This window comes from Carettochelys insculpta, chromosome 2 (genome assembly GCF_033958435.1).
Source record: "Carettochelys insculpta isolate YL-2023 chromosome 2, ASM3395843v1, whole genome shotgun sequence".
Taxonomy (NCBI): domain Eukaryota; kingdom Metazoa; phylum Chordata; order Testudines; family Carettochelyidae; genus Carettochelys; species Carettochelys insculpta.
This window is the reverse complement of record NC_134138.1, coordinates 5,736,411-5,751,604: the sequence shown is the minus strand read 5'-3', so window position 1 is coordinate 5,751,604 and position 15,194 is coordinate 5,736,411. Positions and strand designations below refer to the sequence as shown.

At 67.0% G+C, this 15,194-nt stretch overlaps 1 protein-coding gene across 5 annotated transcripts in view; it reads right to left on the bottom strand.

Moving 5' to 3' along the window:
* KIFC2 (kinesin family member C2) overlaps nucleotides 1-15,194 on the bottom strand; it is a 35,923-nt gene that overhangs the window by 4,679 nt on the left and 16,050 nt on the right. For 2 of the 5 annotated variants that reach the window (XM_074986518.1, XM_074986521.1), the window contains exons 3-15: nucleotides 14,583-14,749; nucleotides 12,635-12,887; nucleotides 10,832-11,019; nucleotides 10,337-10,402; nucleotides 8,856-8,993; nucleotides 6,015-6,212; nucleotides 5,288-5,407; nucleotides 4,809-4,956; nucleotides 4,526-4,659; nucleotides 4,221-4,332; nucleotides 3,247-3,428; nucleotides 886-990; nucleotides 182-312 (exon numbers count right to left, since the gene is read on the bottom strand). In XM_074986518.1, coding sequence (XP_074842619.1) covers nucleotides 182-312; nucleotides 886-990; nucleotides 3,247-3,428; nucleotides 4,221-4,332; nucleotides 4,526-4,659; nucleotides 4,809-4,956; nucleotides 5,288-5,407; nucleotides 6,015-6,212; nucleotides 8,856-8,993; nucleotides 10,337-10,402; nucleotides 10,832-11,019; nucleotides 12,635-12,887; nucleotides 14,583-14,749 — 1,942 coding nt within the window. Of the gene's footprint in view, nucleotides 1-181; nucleotides 313-885; nucleotides 991-1,181; nucleotides 1,250-3,246; nucleotides 3,429-4,220; nucleotides 4,333-4,525; nucleotides 4,660-4,808; nucleotides 4,957-5,287; nucleotides 5,408-6,014; nucleotides 6,213-8,855; nucleotides 8,994-10,336; nucleotides 10,403-10,831; nucleotides 11,020-12,634; nucleotides 12,888-14,582; nucleotides 14,750-15,194 lie in introns of all 5 variants that reach the window. The other 3 variants (XM_074986522.1, XM_074986519.1, XM_074986520.1) reach the window with 3 other exon arrangements.

The window sequence follows — 15,194 nt, the reverse complement described above, 5'->3', positions numbered from 1 at the left end:
GTTCTGAGAGCTCCCCTGCTGCGCCCCCAGCCCTCCAGCCCAGCACAGGGCCCCCCGGCCATTGGGCGCGGAACGGCTCCCTTGGCCACAGCAGCTGCTGCGGTCGGGGCTGCGCCGGAGGGGAGGGTTTGGCGGGAGCGGAGGGAGGTCCTAGCGGTGCACGCGGCTGGGCCCCTCTTACCGGATCACCTCGTTGTAGATCTCCACCATGCTGAGGCTCACCACGTACTGCCACCGCCCCGCCCTGGCCTCCATCGCCCGGTACAGGGCCTGCAGCGCCCGCTCGTTAATGCCAGGGTCCCCGGGGACACCCTGGAGCCAGACATGGGACGGGGCCTCAGGCATCCACCCCAGCACAGAGCTGGGAGCCTCCTCAGTGCGGGGGGGGAGTGAACCCCATCAACAGCGAGACCCCCAGCTCCTGCCGAAGGCCCAGGGGGTCCACGGTCTCAGGTCAGACTCGGCCCCTCCCCAGGGCACTTCTGGGGAGTTCTGCTCATGCACCCCCAAGCGCCCACATGGGCCGGGAGGGGCGTGCGTGTACTGGTGCGTCACTGCCCACGGGGACCCCGGCCCCAGGCCCCAAGCCCCACGCTTCCAAGTGGCTCCAAGCTCACAGGCAACACCCCCCGTGTCCCACACATCCCAGCTCCCTCGAGCAGAAGACTGTCCGGAGGCAGCAGGGTCCCCACACCCCTGGAGGGCTCTAGGCCGGGGGTGCAGGGCGGGGTTCTCCATTGCCCCACCCCACAGCCAGGTGTGGGGGCGGGGGCAGGGTGCCTCCTCTCTGTTTGCAGAGCTCATCACTTCCTGCAAGGCTAATCCAACCCAACCCAACCGGTCTACCTGCCCCGTCCCAGCTCCTCCCCAGCCCCAGCCGCCTACCTCCATGGTGTACGTCTTCCCCGAGCCGGTCTGCCCGTAGGCAAAGATAGAGACGTTGTAACCGTCCAGACAGGACAGCACCAGGGGCTCGATCTCCAGGAAGACCTGAGCGGGAGGCAGGCAGACGGGCGTCACCGGGGACAAGGGACCCCACGTCCAGGGGTGCAGGTGCTGCAGTCTGCGTGGGGGGGAACGGGCGGCAGTGGGGGAGGGGCACAGTGCAGGGGTGCCCCGAGCAGGCTGGTGGGTGCTGGAAGAGGGGAAGCCACGGGGCAGAGGCGGGTTACCTGTGTTACCTGTGGCCCTGGCAATCGTGGCTGTGGCAGTCCGGAGGAGCTGCAGGGTCCCATCCCTGGCAGGGCACCTGGGGATTAAGGGGTCACAAAGCACCAGGTGGGAAGGTCAGTGTGGAATTAAGGAGCCTGCCCTGGCGGGGGGCCGTGCCTGGAGCTGCCCTGCTGCCGTGCGCCCCTGCATGCCCCACCAGCCCGCCGAGCGCCACCACACATCGCCCCAGCGCACAGCACCCCCTGCACATCCGCTCGCTCCTCTGGAATAGCACACACGCCACGCAGCTCGAGGACAGCCGCACACACACACACGCCGAGAACAGGCCAGCCGCAGATTGCTCTGGAACAGCACACGCTGCTCCAGAACCAGCCGCCCACAGCCCGCTCTGGAACGCACCCCCGGCACCCCCTTCCAGAACAGGCATGCCGCACCCTGCTCTAGAACCGCCGGGCCCATCTCGTTCCAGAACAACACGCCACTCTGGGTCCGCTAGCCCACACACTGCTCTAGAACAGCCCACGCGTACCAGAACAGTCTGTCCACGTGCCGCTCCGGAACAGTCCACACAACCCACTTTCAAACTGTCACAACACACACAGCTCTTGGAACAGTCTGCGCGCGCGCGTGCACACACACACACACATACACAGATCTTAAACAGTCAGCCCGCACCCTGCTCCAGAACACCTCCATACGCCCCACTCTAGAACAGCCAATTCACGCTGCTCGGAAACACCCGGCACACGCACTGGGAGCACCATGCCCAACTCGGGGAAGACGTTCTGGGACACTTTGTCATCCATCCATTTACACTGCTCCGAAACACAGAGCCAGAATGCCACAGCTGATGTGGTCACCCCCACCACACCCTGCACTTTGAATCTCGAATACTCCACACGTCCATCAAGAATGTGCCGTGTTTCTGTTGGCCTAGAACTCTGTGACCCCCGTGACGTTTGATCACCTTCTGTAAACCATCCTCGACCAGCCCCATATGCCAAGACAATTCTCGAGAACACCTGGCCTATAAATGCTCACCTAGATCACTAGAACTTATGTCATTCTAGAACTTGCCTTGCCATTTTAGAACACAATGCCAGGCACCAACCTACAACACTACAGCACCTCCGTGCACTGTCCTAGAATGCCCGACACGGACCATGCTTGAGTGCTCCACCCCACCCCCTGCTCTAGAATTGCCTCGCCTGCGTGGTGATCTAGAACGCCACTGACTCTTGCTGTTCCAGAACACCTCCAGCCCAGGGGTTGAGGAACCTCTCTTCTCCACTGCTCCCCCACTACCAACACAGGTATGACATGCTCCGTTTTCTGGAATGCTTTTCTCCCCTCTGCCTGTTTCACTTCCCTGGTTCCTCTAGAACAGGGCGCCTCCCTGCATCCTGGAACTCTCTGCCCTCCCCTTGGCGAGCGTTCTGGAGTCCCCCAAGCCGCACCAGCGTTCCAGGACTCCAGTGCACCGTGCTCCAGCTTCGTTCCCCTCCCCTCGGCATTCCGGATCGCTCCACGTTCTGCTCCCCTGGCAAGACCTCTCCTGAGCATGGAGCAGGGCCGTCAGCCCCACACCGTCGCACCACAGCTGGGAGGAAGGTGAGGCTGGAGTAGGGCACAGGTTCTGGTCTGCCCTCCCTCGCTCCCAAGGGCTGCTAAGCAGTGCAGTGCCCAGGCCGGCGTCTGGGCAAGCCTCCCCACATCCACACAACCGCCCAAACCACTGGGCAGGTGCTGCACCCGCGGGTGCCCTTTGGCCCAGCCCAGGCAGAGATGGGAATGGCAGGGCCAAGGGGGGCAGTAACCCTGACATGGGTACAAAGGGGGGAAGGGAGAGCGAAGGCTCAGGCTGCTGCCCAGCCCTGCATGGTCCTTCAATTCGTCTCCCCCTGGGGGCAGCCCAGCCGTGGCACCACATCATGGCCTGGAGCCTGACTGCTGGGGCTGGGGAGTCCCCAGTGCCCAGGCCTCCGGTCGCGGCTGCCCTGGGGTGGAGGCCGCGGGGCGGCCAAGCCGGGTGCCTGGGTGGGCAGAGAGGGGAGGGGTCGGGCAGCAGGTCACCTCCTCCTGCGTGGCTGCTGGCAGGAAGACCCTGTCCAGCTCGAAGGTCCTCTCCTTGCCCTTGTAACGGACGGTGATGCTGCTGTCGCTGCCGGGCTCAGCGCTGACGCTTGGGCTCCCCTCCGCCTCCTGCTGGGCTGCCTCTGTCACTGGCTTCATGCGGCACAGCACCCGGATGTTCCCTGCGTCGGGGGGTGCAGGGTCACAGGGGGGCTCGGCGGGGAGGTGCACAGCCCTGGAGACCGGAACCCTCTGCGCGGCACCGCCCGGGATTTCCATGCTGCCCTCTGCCCCACGGCCCAGGCAGCCCCTGCCCGGTCGCACCCACGGGCACTGGCATGAGGGGCCAGGCCGGCAGAGCCGTCCTCAGCCGCAGCCCCATCCGACCCCTGCACAGGGCCTGGAAAGGGGTCGCTGTGCCAAGCCCCAGAGGCCCTGCAGGCGGGGCGCCCCCTGCCCCAAGGCAGACACAGCAACGTGCCCCTGCCAGCTACACCGGGGAGCCCTGGATCCGAAGGCCTGAGCTGCCCTGCAGACCAGGACGCAACTGTCCCCTCAGCCCACCCCCTGGGCTGTGGCTGCAGGCAATGGCAGGGACCCTGCAAGGCAGGACGCCGGAGCCTGGCTGGGGGGGGCAGAGAGGAGGGCACGTCTGGGGCCCTGGCATTGGGGAGAACTCACCACTTGTGGCTGGGGACCCCCCTGAGTACCCGCCCTGGGCGCTGCCCTCCGTGGGGCTCAGAAGGCTGGCACGGCCATGGCTGGGTCCCAGGACCCTGGGGCTGGAGGCAGGACCGCGGCTGGGTTTCACTGGGGCTCAGGAGGCGGAGCAGGAATGCTTTGGCTCCTCCCACACAGCCACTCAGCCAATGAGAAGGGCTGGGGACCCCCCAGACTCCCTGCTGCACAGGGGAGACACCCAGACCTGCCTGTCCCCCCGGCAAAATCCAGCTCCCTGCCCCCCCGGCACGCACCTTTCAGCGCCAGCAGCTGGGTGTGATACTTCTCCCGCAGCAGCGCCTCGTGCTGGTACTTCTCCCGCAGGTCCCGGCTGGCCGCCGAGGCCTCGCTGACGGCCGAGCACACCTAGGGGAGGGGACGCTCGGCCTCAGCACCCCCTGCCCCAGGCGCTGGGAGGACGGCCTGGGATACAAGGGGCAACTGCCTCCTTCCCGGGGCCAGCCCCACTTCTCCACAATGGGCTGCCTCCCCAGCCACCCCCATCCTGCCCCCAGCCCCCTTCTCCCGGACAGGCTGCCCCCAGCACCGCCGGCCGCACCTGGCTCCTGGCCTCCTGGATGGCGGCCTCGTAGAAGGCGGAGAAGTCGCGCACCTGGCCGCGCAGGCTGTCGTAGTCGCTTTTCACGCCCTTGAGGACGGGCTGCAGGGCAGCCAGGCGCCTCTGGACTCCTGCTGGGGGAGCGGAGATTGGGGGGCTGCTGCCTCAGGAACGGGCCCTGACAAGCACCGCAGCCCCCTCTCCCCAGGGCCCACGGCAGCAGGGCCAGGCTCTGCTCTGTAGGGTGGCCACGGCCCAGGGCCTTTCCCCAGCCCTGCGGTACCTGCCAGCTGCTGGCGGAGCTGCTCCAGGTGCTGCTCTGAGCACTCCGAGGCCTCCTTGACAGCCTCCTCCTTCTGAGCTTCCAGGTGGCTGATCTGCTGCAGCAGCTGCTCCCGCAGGTGGCCGATCTCGGCCTCGTAGGCGGAGATCTGCAGGCGGGAGACCCTCGGCTCAGGGGGGCAGGGAGGGAAGGACGGGGCTGCTGGCTAAGGCCTGCTCCGGGGAGACAGACGGGGAGGTGGGTCCCGCCCCAGGGGAGCGCCTGCTCCGGGGGCTGCATGGAGCAGCCCCTTTCCCCAGCCCCAAGGACCTGGCCCCTCTTTCACAGGGGTTCGGGCTACTGGCATGCCAGGCTGGCTGCCCTCAATCCCCCAGGGAGGGGTCTTGGTGTCCAGGGGCCAGGCTCTCAGCAATGGAGCCCGGGGGGGTGGTTCTGCCTGCTGGGGTCTGGGTTCGAATCCCACCCGCCCTGCCACTCACCTTGTGCCGCAGCCCAGCCATCACCTCCTCGGAGCTCCGCAGCTGCTCCACCAGCCCCCGGTTCCTCTCCTCCGCCTCCAGCAGGGACCTCCGGGTCGCAAGCGACTCCACCTCCACCGTCTGGGTCACGTACGAGAGGTGGGACATGGGTGTTGGGGGGGGGCTGGGGATGCCACAGCCCCCTGCTGGGGGATGGGGGGGTGCGTCTCAGCCCCCTGTGGGGGGGGATCGGGCTCTGTGTGTGTGTGCGCGTCACAGCCCCCTGTGGGGGGGATCGGGCTCTGTGTGTGTGTGTGTGTGTGCGTGCGTCACAGCCCCCTGCGGGGGAGATCGGGGGTGTGTGTGTGTGTGTGTGCGTCACAGCACCCTGCTGGGGGAACTGGGCCTGTGGAGGGGGTGGTGTGTGAGAGAGAGAGAGAGAGAGAGACAGCCCTGTGAGGGGGGATTGTTTGTGGGTGCACACACATGCACCACTGCCCCCTCCTAAAGGAACGGGGCCCGTGGGGGGATTGTGTGTGTGTGTATCACAGCCCCCTGCTAAGGGAACCGGGCCCATGGGGGGATTGTGTGTGTGTGTGTGCACACGTGCGTGCTTGCCTGTGTATGTCACGGCCCCCTGCTGGATGAGTCAAGCCTGTGCACACGCATGTGAGCGCACGCGTGCCTGCCCCCTAGTGGCCACAGGGCAAACTGCGGCAGCAGGAGGCCTTGCCTGAGCTGGGCTCACCTGGACCTCAGGGGGCTGGTTCCGCTGGGTCTCCAGCGCCAGCTGCAGCTCCCCGAGGCGCTCGTCCAGCCTGCGCACCTCCTCCTGCTTCCGCCACTGCAGGGCGCTGAGCTGCCCCTCCAGCCGCACCAGCTCCTCCACCTTCTGCTGCAGCGAGGTCTCCAGGCACCGCACGCGGCCCCGCAGCCCCTCATTCTCCTGGGGGCAGAGGGGGTTAAGGGGCTGTGACCAGCTGTGCCTGGAGGCTCCTTGGCGACCCAGCTGGCCTGGTCCCCTGGCACGGCACGTGGGTGAACACAGGGTGCCCCAGAGCCCCCATCGGAAGGGGTCAGAGCCCAGCCCCGCCGGGGAGCAGGACAGCCCGAGGGCCAGGGCTCTGCGCCAGGAACTGAGATCTGTCCCCGGCTGAACTTGGGCAAATCGGTGCCTCAGTTTCCCCCCTGCCCGAGGGGGAAAAGAGCTTGGCCCGACCTTGCAGAGGGATCTGGGGGGAGGATGAATGCACTGAATACTGGGTTGGAGGCCACGTTCCCACGGACCGTTTCCAGCCACAGGCAGACTTCTCCCACCCCTGGGCAGCAAACATTTTATGTGAACTGAGGCATGTGGAAACGTGCCCCAAGAGAAACACAAAACCTAGAGACAGATCGGCGCTGGGCTAATCAGCTGGGCAGCGCACAAACCTCTCCTGAGCAGCCCCCAAGCACCCCCTGGGAGGGGGCCAGCCCTTGGGCAGAGAGAAACCCTGCCCCAGGCTGCAAAAAGCTGACCAGTCCCCCAGGAGGAAGTGGGTATGTGCCCTGCCGCAGGGGGGCAGGGCCCTTCTGACATGCTGCCGGCGCGCCCTCAGCTTCCAGGCCATGGGGCAGGATGGGACCTGGCCACCGCAGAGCCAGTAGCAGGGGCTGGGGTGAGGGGTCCTGGACACTGCTCCTGCACCCACAGCAAGAGGTGCTGGGCAGCCAGGGGCACCAATGCCACAGCCACAGCCACAGCCCACAACCTCACCCCCGCAAATCACAGAATCACAGAACCCCAGGCCTGGAAGGGACCTCAGGAGGTCATCAACTCCAGCCCCCTGCCCACAGCAGGATCAACCCCACTAAGTCATCCCAGCCAGGACCTTGTCCAGGCAGGGCTTAAAAACCTCCAGGGATGGAGATTCCACCACCTCTCTAGGCAACACATCCCAGTGCTTCACCACCCGCCTGGGGACATAGTTTTTCCTAATATCCAACCTACACCTCCCCCTCTTCAACTTCTGACCATTGCTCCTTGTTCTGCCATCTGACACCACTGAGAACAGTTTCTCACCCTCCTCTCTAGAGCTCCCCTTCAGGAAGTTGAAGGCTGCTCTTAAATCACCTCTAAGTCTTCTCTTCTGTAAACTAAACAAGCCCAAATCCCTCAGCCTCTCCTCATAGGTCTTGTGCTCCAGCCCCTTAATCAATTTTGTTGCCCTTCGCTGAACCTGCCCCAGCAAATCCACATCCTTTTATACTGGGGGGCCCAGAATTGGACACAATATTCCAGATGTGGCCTCACCAGTGCCAAATAAAGAGGAATAACTACTTCTCTAGATCTGCGCAAAATGCTCCTCCTAATGCACCCCACTATGCCGTTAGCTTTCTTGGCTACAAGGGCCCACTGTTTACTCATATCCAGCCTTTCATCCACCATAACCCCTAGGTCCCTTTCCATCGTACTGCTGCTGAGCCAGTCGGTCCCCAGCCTGTAACAAAGTTTGGGATTCTTCTGCCCCAGGTGCAGGACTCTACACTTCTCCTTGTTGAACCGCATCAGATTTCTTTTGTTCCAGTTCTCCAATTTATCCAGGTCCCTCTGGATTCTCTCTCTACCCTCCAACGTATCTACCTCTCCCCCTAGTTTTGTGTCATCCGCAAACTTGCTGAGGGTGCAACCCAGTCCCTCATCCGGGTCATTAATAAAGATGTTGAACAACACCGGCCCCAGAACCGAGCCTTGGGCCCCAAGCCTCAGTGCCAACCAGGCCAGCTTGTGTCCCTAGCTGGCACCCGGGTGACTCCCATAACACAGGCCCCCAGCTGAGGCCGCTAGGCCATGGGGAAGCACCCCCCGGAAAGGCTGGAGCAGCTGATTAGGGGTATGGAGTGTCTGCCATAAGAGGAGAGATTAATAAGACTGGGATGTTTTAGTCTGGATAAAAGGCGATTAAGGGGGGATATGATAGAGGTCTATACAATCACGGCTGGTGTGGAGAAAAGAGATAAGGAATTGTTATTTACTCCTCACAACACAAGAACTAGGGGGGTCACCCAATTAAATGAATAGGCGGCAGGTTTAAAACAATCAATGGGAAACTTTTTCCACACAGTGCACAGTTAACCTGTGGAACTCCTTGCCGGAGGATGTCGTGAAGGCCAAGACTATAGCAGAGTTTAAAAAAGAACTAGATAACTTCATGGGGGATCGGTCCGTCAATGGTTATCAGCCAGGGTGGGCATGGACGGTGTACCTACCCTCCGTTTGCTAGAGGCTGGAAATGGGCGACAGGGAATTGATCATTTGATGATTCCCTGTTCTGTTCCTTCCCTCTGGGGCTCCTGGCACTGGCCACCGTCGGCCGACAGGACCCTGGGCGTGATGGACGTATGGTCTGGCAGGAGGGTTCCTGGGCCCCAGGCTGGGGGTCAGCATTGCGGCAGTCGGACAGGGGGCCCGGCTTTGTACGAGTGATGGGGGAGCTGGGCCAGGCAGGGAGCAGAGATGGGCCCAGCTCAGCTTGGCCAGAGCAGGGCTGGGCTGGGCAGGGGGCTTGGCGCGGTGCTGGGTGGGGGAAGGACACAGAGCCCGGCTCACCTTGGCCAGCGCGGCGCTGGGCTGGGCCGACACAGCTGCCAGGTGCTGCAGGAGCCCCTGGGTGAGGCTCAGACTCTGCTTCAGCCCCTCGTTCTCCACTGTTAGGTTGTGGATTCGCTTCTCTGAATCCGTCACCCCCTGGGAGGACGAGGCTGCAGTTCCGGGAAGGGGGTCGGGGACCTTGGAGCCGCAGCCCCCCTCCCCCCCGCCCGCAGGCCACCCACAGAAGCCTCAGTGCCAAGGTCCCCGGAGGCCGGCCCCAGGCAGGTGCGGGATAAACGCGCCATGCGCCGAAGTCTGTGCACTTGCGCACCACCACCGGAAACGCACTGCCGGCTGCAGGGCTCTGCCGGGCACCTGGGCACTGCCTCAACCTCCTGAGCAGCCGCACGCGTGCCCAGCTTACAGGGAGCCCTGCTCGGCACCCCCCCTCCACTCCCCAGGGACCTCACCTGCTCCTCCCACCGCCCCGAGCAGCCCTGGCACACCCCCCGCCACTGCTCCCAGAGCAGCTGCCTGCTCCCTCCCCGGGGGCACCAGCCACCTCCCCCATCTTCCTCCCCCCGCCCTGGGGGGCACAGGAGGGGGTGGGCCTGTGGGGGAGGCAGCATGGAGGGTAGGACAGGGGCACAGTCGGGGAGGCAGAAGTGGGGGTGGGCAGGTGAGGTGGGGGCAGAGGGGGCTGGACTGGTGGATAGAAGGGATGGGGCTGAGGGGGCAGGAGGCAGACGGGACGGGGTTGTGAGGGGAGCAGGCGGAGGTGACGTGATGGGGCTGTGGGGGTAACAGGTGGAGGTGACAGGGTTGCGCGGGGAATAGGCAGAGGGGACGGGATGGTGTTGCAGGGAGAACAGACGGAGGGGATGGGGTTGTACAGGGAACAGGCGGAAGGGACAGGGTTGCAGGGGTAGCAGGCGGAGGGGATGGGACAGGGTTGCATGGGGAACAGGCAGAGGGGACAGGATGGGGTTGCAGGGGGGAACAGGTGGAGGGGACGGGGTTGCGGGGAAACAGGCGAGGGGACGGAGTTGTGTGGGGAACAGGCAGAGGGGATAGGACAGGGTTGCGCAGGGAACAGGCGGAGGGGACAGGGTTGTGGGGGGAACAGGTGGAGGGGATGGGGTTGCATGAGGAACAGGTGGAGGGGACGGGACGGAGCTGCGGGGGGAACAGGAGGAGGAGACGCGGTTGCGAGGAGAACAGATGGAGGGGATGGGACAGGGTTGCGGGGGGAACAGGAGGAGGAGACGCGGTTGCGGGGGGAACAGGCGGAGGGGACGGGACGGGGTTGCGGGGGGAACAGGCGGAGGAGACGGGACAGGGTTGCGGGGGGAACAGGCGGAGGGGATGGTACGGGGTTGCGGGGGGAACAGGCGGAGGGGACGGGACGGGGTTGCGGGGGGAACAGGCGGAGGGGACGGGACAGGGTTGCGGGGGGAACAGGCGGAGGGGACGGGGTTCCAGGGCGTCTCTCTCCTCACCATCTCCATGCGCAGCCGCGTCAACTCGTCCTCTTGCTCCTCAATCTGCTGCTTCAGCTGCTGGACCTGGGGGAGGGCAGAGGCTGCACCAGGCTCCTGGGGCAGGGCAGGACGGCCCCTCCCCACAGCTGGGGCCCTGGGATGGTGCACGGGCCCGGCTGGGGCAGGGGGAGGGGCAGCCGGGGCTGGCTGCGAGTGTGAGGTGGTGCCCCACGACCAGGTGCTGGGGGGCAGGTGCCTGTTGGGGGGCTCCCCTGCCGTTCCCGGCCAGGCGCTGCACTGGGGGCACCCACGGGCTGGGCTCTTGCCCAGGTCCTGGGGGCTCTACCCTGCCCGGCAGGGCCCAGCCAGAGGAGGTCCTGCCTGTGCAGTCGAGATCCTTTCCCCAGGCTCTGCTGTGGCCCCGCCAGCCCCTGCCCGGCAATGGCGCCGTTCCCGCAGGGCCCCCGCCCGCCACGGCTCTGCCAGCCGCCCGGCCCTGGCCCTGGCTCTCACCTGCAGGCCGAAGCTCCCCGCCAGCTGCTGCTTCTCCACCTCCCCGGCTTGCAGCTGCTGCCGCAGGCCCCTCAGCTCCTCCTGCAGCCTGCTCCTCTCGCCCTGCAAGGCGCTGACGGACTCCACCAGGCGGTGTACGCCCACGGGCGCCCACGGGTGCAGGGGGCAGGCAGAGGGCGGTCTCGCGCCTGGGGAGTGGGGGCACATGCCGTCACCCTGAAGCCGGGCACGCAGGCACAGACCTGCAGCAGGGGCCGCCGGGGATGGGCCCGGAAGCTGCGGCCTGGTGAAGGGGTTCGGGGACCGTGCTCAGAGGGGAGCAGCGTGTGGCGGACCAATGGGTATTTGGACGGATGGATAGGGGTGAACGCTGGCTGGGGGCAACGGCTGGGTGTGGCGGGGGTGAGCATATGGGTGTGCTGGGCGTGGGGGTGAGCGCTGGACAGGGGTGCCAGACAGGAGAGTGGGTGAGTATTTTGGGGGGACGGATGGTGCACTGGAAGGAGGCTGTGCCAGACGGACAGGGGGTGCGCTGGGCGGGCAGATGCCCGGTCAGAAGGACCGTGGGCTGGTGGGGCGGGGTGGGCAGGCGGGGGACGAGCTGGACAGGCAGGCGGGTGGGCGGATGCCCGGTCAGAAGGACTGCGGGCTGGCAGGGCGGGGTGGGCAGACGTGCGAGGGGAAGCCCTGGCTGGCGGGGCGGGGCGGGCAGATGTGCGAGGGGAAGCCCTGGCGGGCGGGGCGGGGTGGGCAGACGTGCGAGGGGAAGCCCTGGCTGGCGGGCGGGGCGGGGTGGGCAGACGTGCGAGGGGAAGCCCTGGCTGGCGGGCGGGGCGGGGTGGCCAGACGTGCGAGGGGAAGCCCTGGCTGGCGGGCGGGGCAGCGTGGGCAGACGTGTGAGGGGAAGCCCTGGCTGGCGGGCGGGGCGGGGTGGGCAGATGTGCGAGGGGAAGCCCTGGCGGGTGGGGCGGGGTGGGCAGACGTGCGAGGGGAAGCCCTGGCTGGCGGGCGGGGCGGGGCGGGGTGGCCAGACGTGCGAGGGGAAGCCCTGGCTGGCGGGCGGGGCAGCGTGGGCAGACGTGCGAGGGGAAGCCCTGGCTGGCGGGCGGGGCAGCGTGGGCAGACGTGCGAGGGGAAGCCCTGGCTGGCGGGCAGGGCAGCGTGGGCAGACGTGCGAGGGGAAGCCCTGGCTGGCGGGCGGGGCAGCGTGGGCAGACGTGCGAGGGGAAGCCCTGGCTGGCGGGCGGGGCGGGGTGGGCAGATGTGCGAGGGGAAGCCCTGGCGGGCGGGGCGGGGTGGGCAGACGTGCGAGGGGAAGCCCTGGCTGGCGGGCGGGGCAGCGTGGGCAGACGTGCAAGGGGAAGCCCTGGCTGGCGGGCGGGGTGGGGTGGGCAGACGTGCGAGGGGAAGCCCTGGCTGGTAGGCGGGGTGGGGTGGGCAGACGTGCGAGGGGAAGCCCACTGATGCACTGGGGCATTCGAAGCCTCTTGCCCCTGCAGCACAGGGTGGTCCCACCAGCTGAGCCCCATGACTCGGTCCGTCCTCGGCCCCTCCCTGGGGCTGCCCACATGAGGCCAGTGACGCTGCTCCCCCCCAGACCCCCAGCGCCCTGGGGCAGCCAGACGGAGTGAGCAACGCCTGCCTGGCAGTGAGGGGCTCCGTCCCCCTTCTGCCAACCTCGCCCCGGGCACGGCCACGGCCACGGCCCTGCACAGCCCGGACCTCCAGAGGGGAGCCGTGTGCGCAGGGCTGGGCCGGCGGCTACCAGGCCCGGAGAAGGACGAACCCGAGGCGGCTCCCCACCGTGCTGCTGCTCCATGACTCTCTGCTGGTCGCAGATCACGCCCTGCAGGCTCTCGATGAGGCTCAGCTTGTCCTGCACCCGCTGCCGGCAGGCCCTCTTCAGCGCCCGCAGCTGCCGGCGGCGCCGGGACTCCTCGCGGCGCAGGCGGGAGCGGTACTCCCCGGCCTTCTCCTGCAGCCGCTGCATCTGGCTGTACTGCTCCAGGAAGGAGACCAGCTGGGATATGACTGCGAGGAGGGGGGAGTCGGGGAGCTGGCGTGGGAAGCCGGGGGGGGGGACCCATGGGAGATGGCGGGAGGGTGGGGCGGGGCGCAGGAGCACGTGGGGGAGAGGACCAGGGGGACGGTTTGAGGAGAAAAGAGAAGATGAAGCAGTTAGCCCGGGCATGGGGAGGGGACAGCTTGCCTAGTGGGCAGGGTGGCGGCCAAGGACTCAGGAGACCCAGCCCTGTCGCTGCTCGCCGGGGGTGCGGGGTGTCACTTCACCACGGGTTGGGATCTCCAGGCGTGCGGTGGGACTGTGTCACGGAGCGGGGGGGCCCCAGGCCCTGCCCTCAGCCGCAGGCAGACGGGACTCTCGTTCCGCGGGGAGAACAGGCTGGTCAGCCCGGGAACCAGCAGCCGTCAGTACCGTCCATCTGGGGGAGAGGGGCCCAGAGGGGTCCCCGAGCCAGGCCCTGGCCCCCTTCCTCCCTCTCCAGCCAGAGCAGACCAGACTGCCCCTCCCTACCGCCCAGGTCCCATTCAAACCTGCCAGAGCCTTTTTCCCGCCTCTGCCCTATTTCCGGGGCAGAAAGGGGTCGCCTGGTGCCTGGGTTACGCAGCGCAGGGAGGGCCTGGCCTACGTGTGAGACGTCCTCACACCGAAAGGCCCCTCACCACCGTGCCCTGACGCTGTGCCTGGGGAAACTGAGGCACCCCCCTCGGGTTACTGCAGAAGAGTAGGGAACACACGCAACCTACGCAGGCGAATACAACTGTGTCCCAGATGAGCTCCAAGAGGTGCCATTGGGAGTGGCGAGGGGCTACCCCAGGGGCCCCAGGCAGGTTCCCTCCATCCCCCGTAGCCTGCACAGACCCCAGGGCTGGCTGGCGTCCCTGGCAATCCCACACCAAGAGCAGGGCCCCGCGCACAAGGCGCTGCACGTTTCCTTGGGGACAGGCCCCATGTGCCTGGGCAGCAGAGCTGGGCAGGAACGGGCGGGTGGCACAGGCTGGCCAGCCGGGCGCACCCCCAGGGTCTGGGCAGGTCATCCCTGTACTGGATTTAACCCGCCGGCAGGTGCCCCGCCACATCTGCGAGCTGGGCAGAGTGCAGACAGGACTCCCTCCACGCGGCACCGCCCCAGGGCCTGGGCTCCTCCCAGGCCGCGTGGGGGATTCATTCACCTCGTGTCACATGAGTTCGACTGCCCTAGAGCAACCCCAGGTGCGTGCCTCAGTTTCCCCGGGCCCTGCACCAATATCACGGTGATGCTGGGCACCACAAATGTGACACCCTCCTGCCCTGACACGAGGGTTGCTGCCCTTCCTCGCTCAGGCCCGGGGCGTGGGGGCGAACAGGTGACCCAGGGGACCCCTGGGGAAGCAGGACAAAAGCTGGAGGAGGAGCCAGGCGAGGTGGGGGCTGGGACCAGGGGCTGGAAGTGGGTCAGTGCTGGCTGGCTTGGGAGGCGGGGTGGGGTGGGGACCCAGAGCCAGCCCCCTCGCCCCCGGCCTGGGGCCCCCACCCCAAGCTGGATGGTACTGACGGCTTCCAGGCCCTTTGCTGATGGGTCAGTTCTACGCCATGTCCCCATCGACCAACAACCCTCCGTGGCCGTTGCTGGCCAAGAGTCCCTCCGACTGCAGGCAGGGCCCACGCGGCCGGGGTCACGCACCTGCCCTTGGCCCCATTGCCCCGGTGCCAGGAGGGAGCTGGTCTGACGGGGGGGGCACCCCCTCTTACCTTCCCGCCAGGGGGCTCCAGCTCGGCAGCCTCCCGCCGGAGGGCCAGGAACTCAGTGAGCGGCGTGGTGGCATCCTCCGGAAACCCGCCACCGGAGCCAGCCGCCTCCGCCTCCGCCTCCGCCTCCTCCTCCTCCGGGCCGCTACCTCGGTCGCTCTCAGAGCTGCCTGCAAAGGGGGAGCGGTGCTGGGACGGGAGCAGCAGGACCCGGGAGGTGTGTGGGGAGCAGGGCTGGGGGGTGGAGGGAGCAGAGCCCAGGGGCGCGTGGGGAGCAGGGCCCGGCGGGGGAGGGGACAGTACAGCCTGGGGGTGTGGGGGAAGTAGGGCTCAGGGGGGTGGAGGGAGCACAGCTCGGGGGTGTGGGGGTGGCAGGACTCGGGGGGCAGGGTCAGCACAGCCTGGGGGGGGCAGTGGCAGCAGGGCGGGGGGGGCGGGGGCAGCACAGCCTGGGGGTGTAGGCACAGCACTGCTGGGGAGATGGGGGCGGCAGGACTCAGGGGGGCAGGGGTGGGGGCAGCAGGGCCTGAGGGGGTGGGGAGAGCACCGCTGGGGGGATGGGGGCGGCAGGACTGGGGGGCGGGGAGAGCACCACTGGGGGGGCGGGGGCAGGAC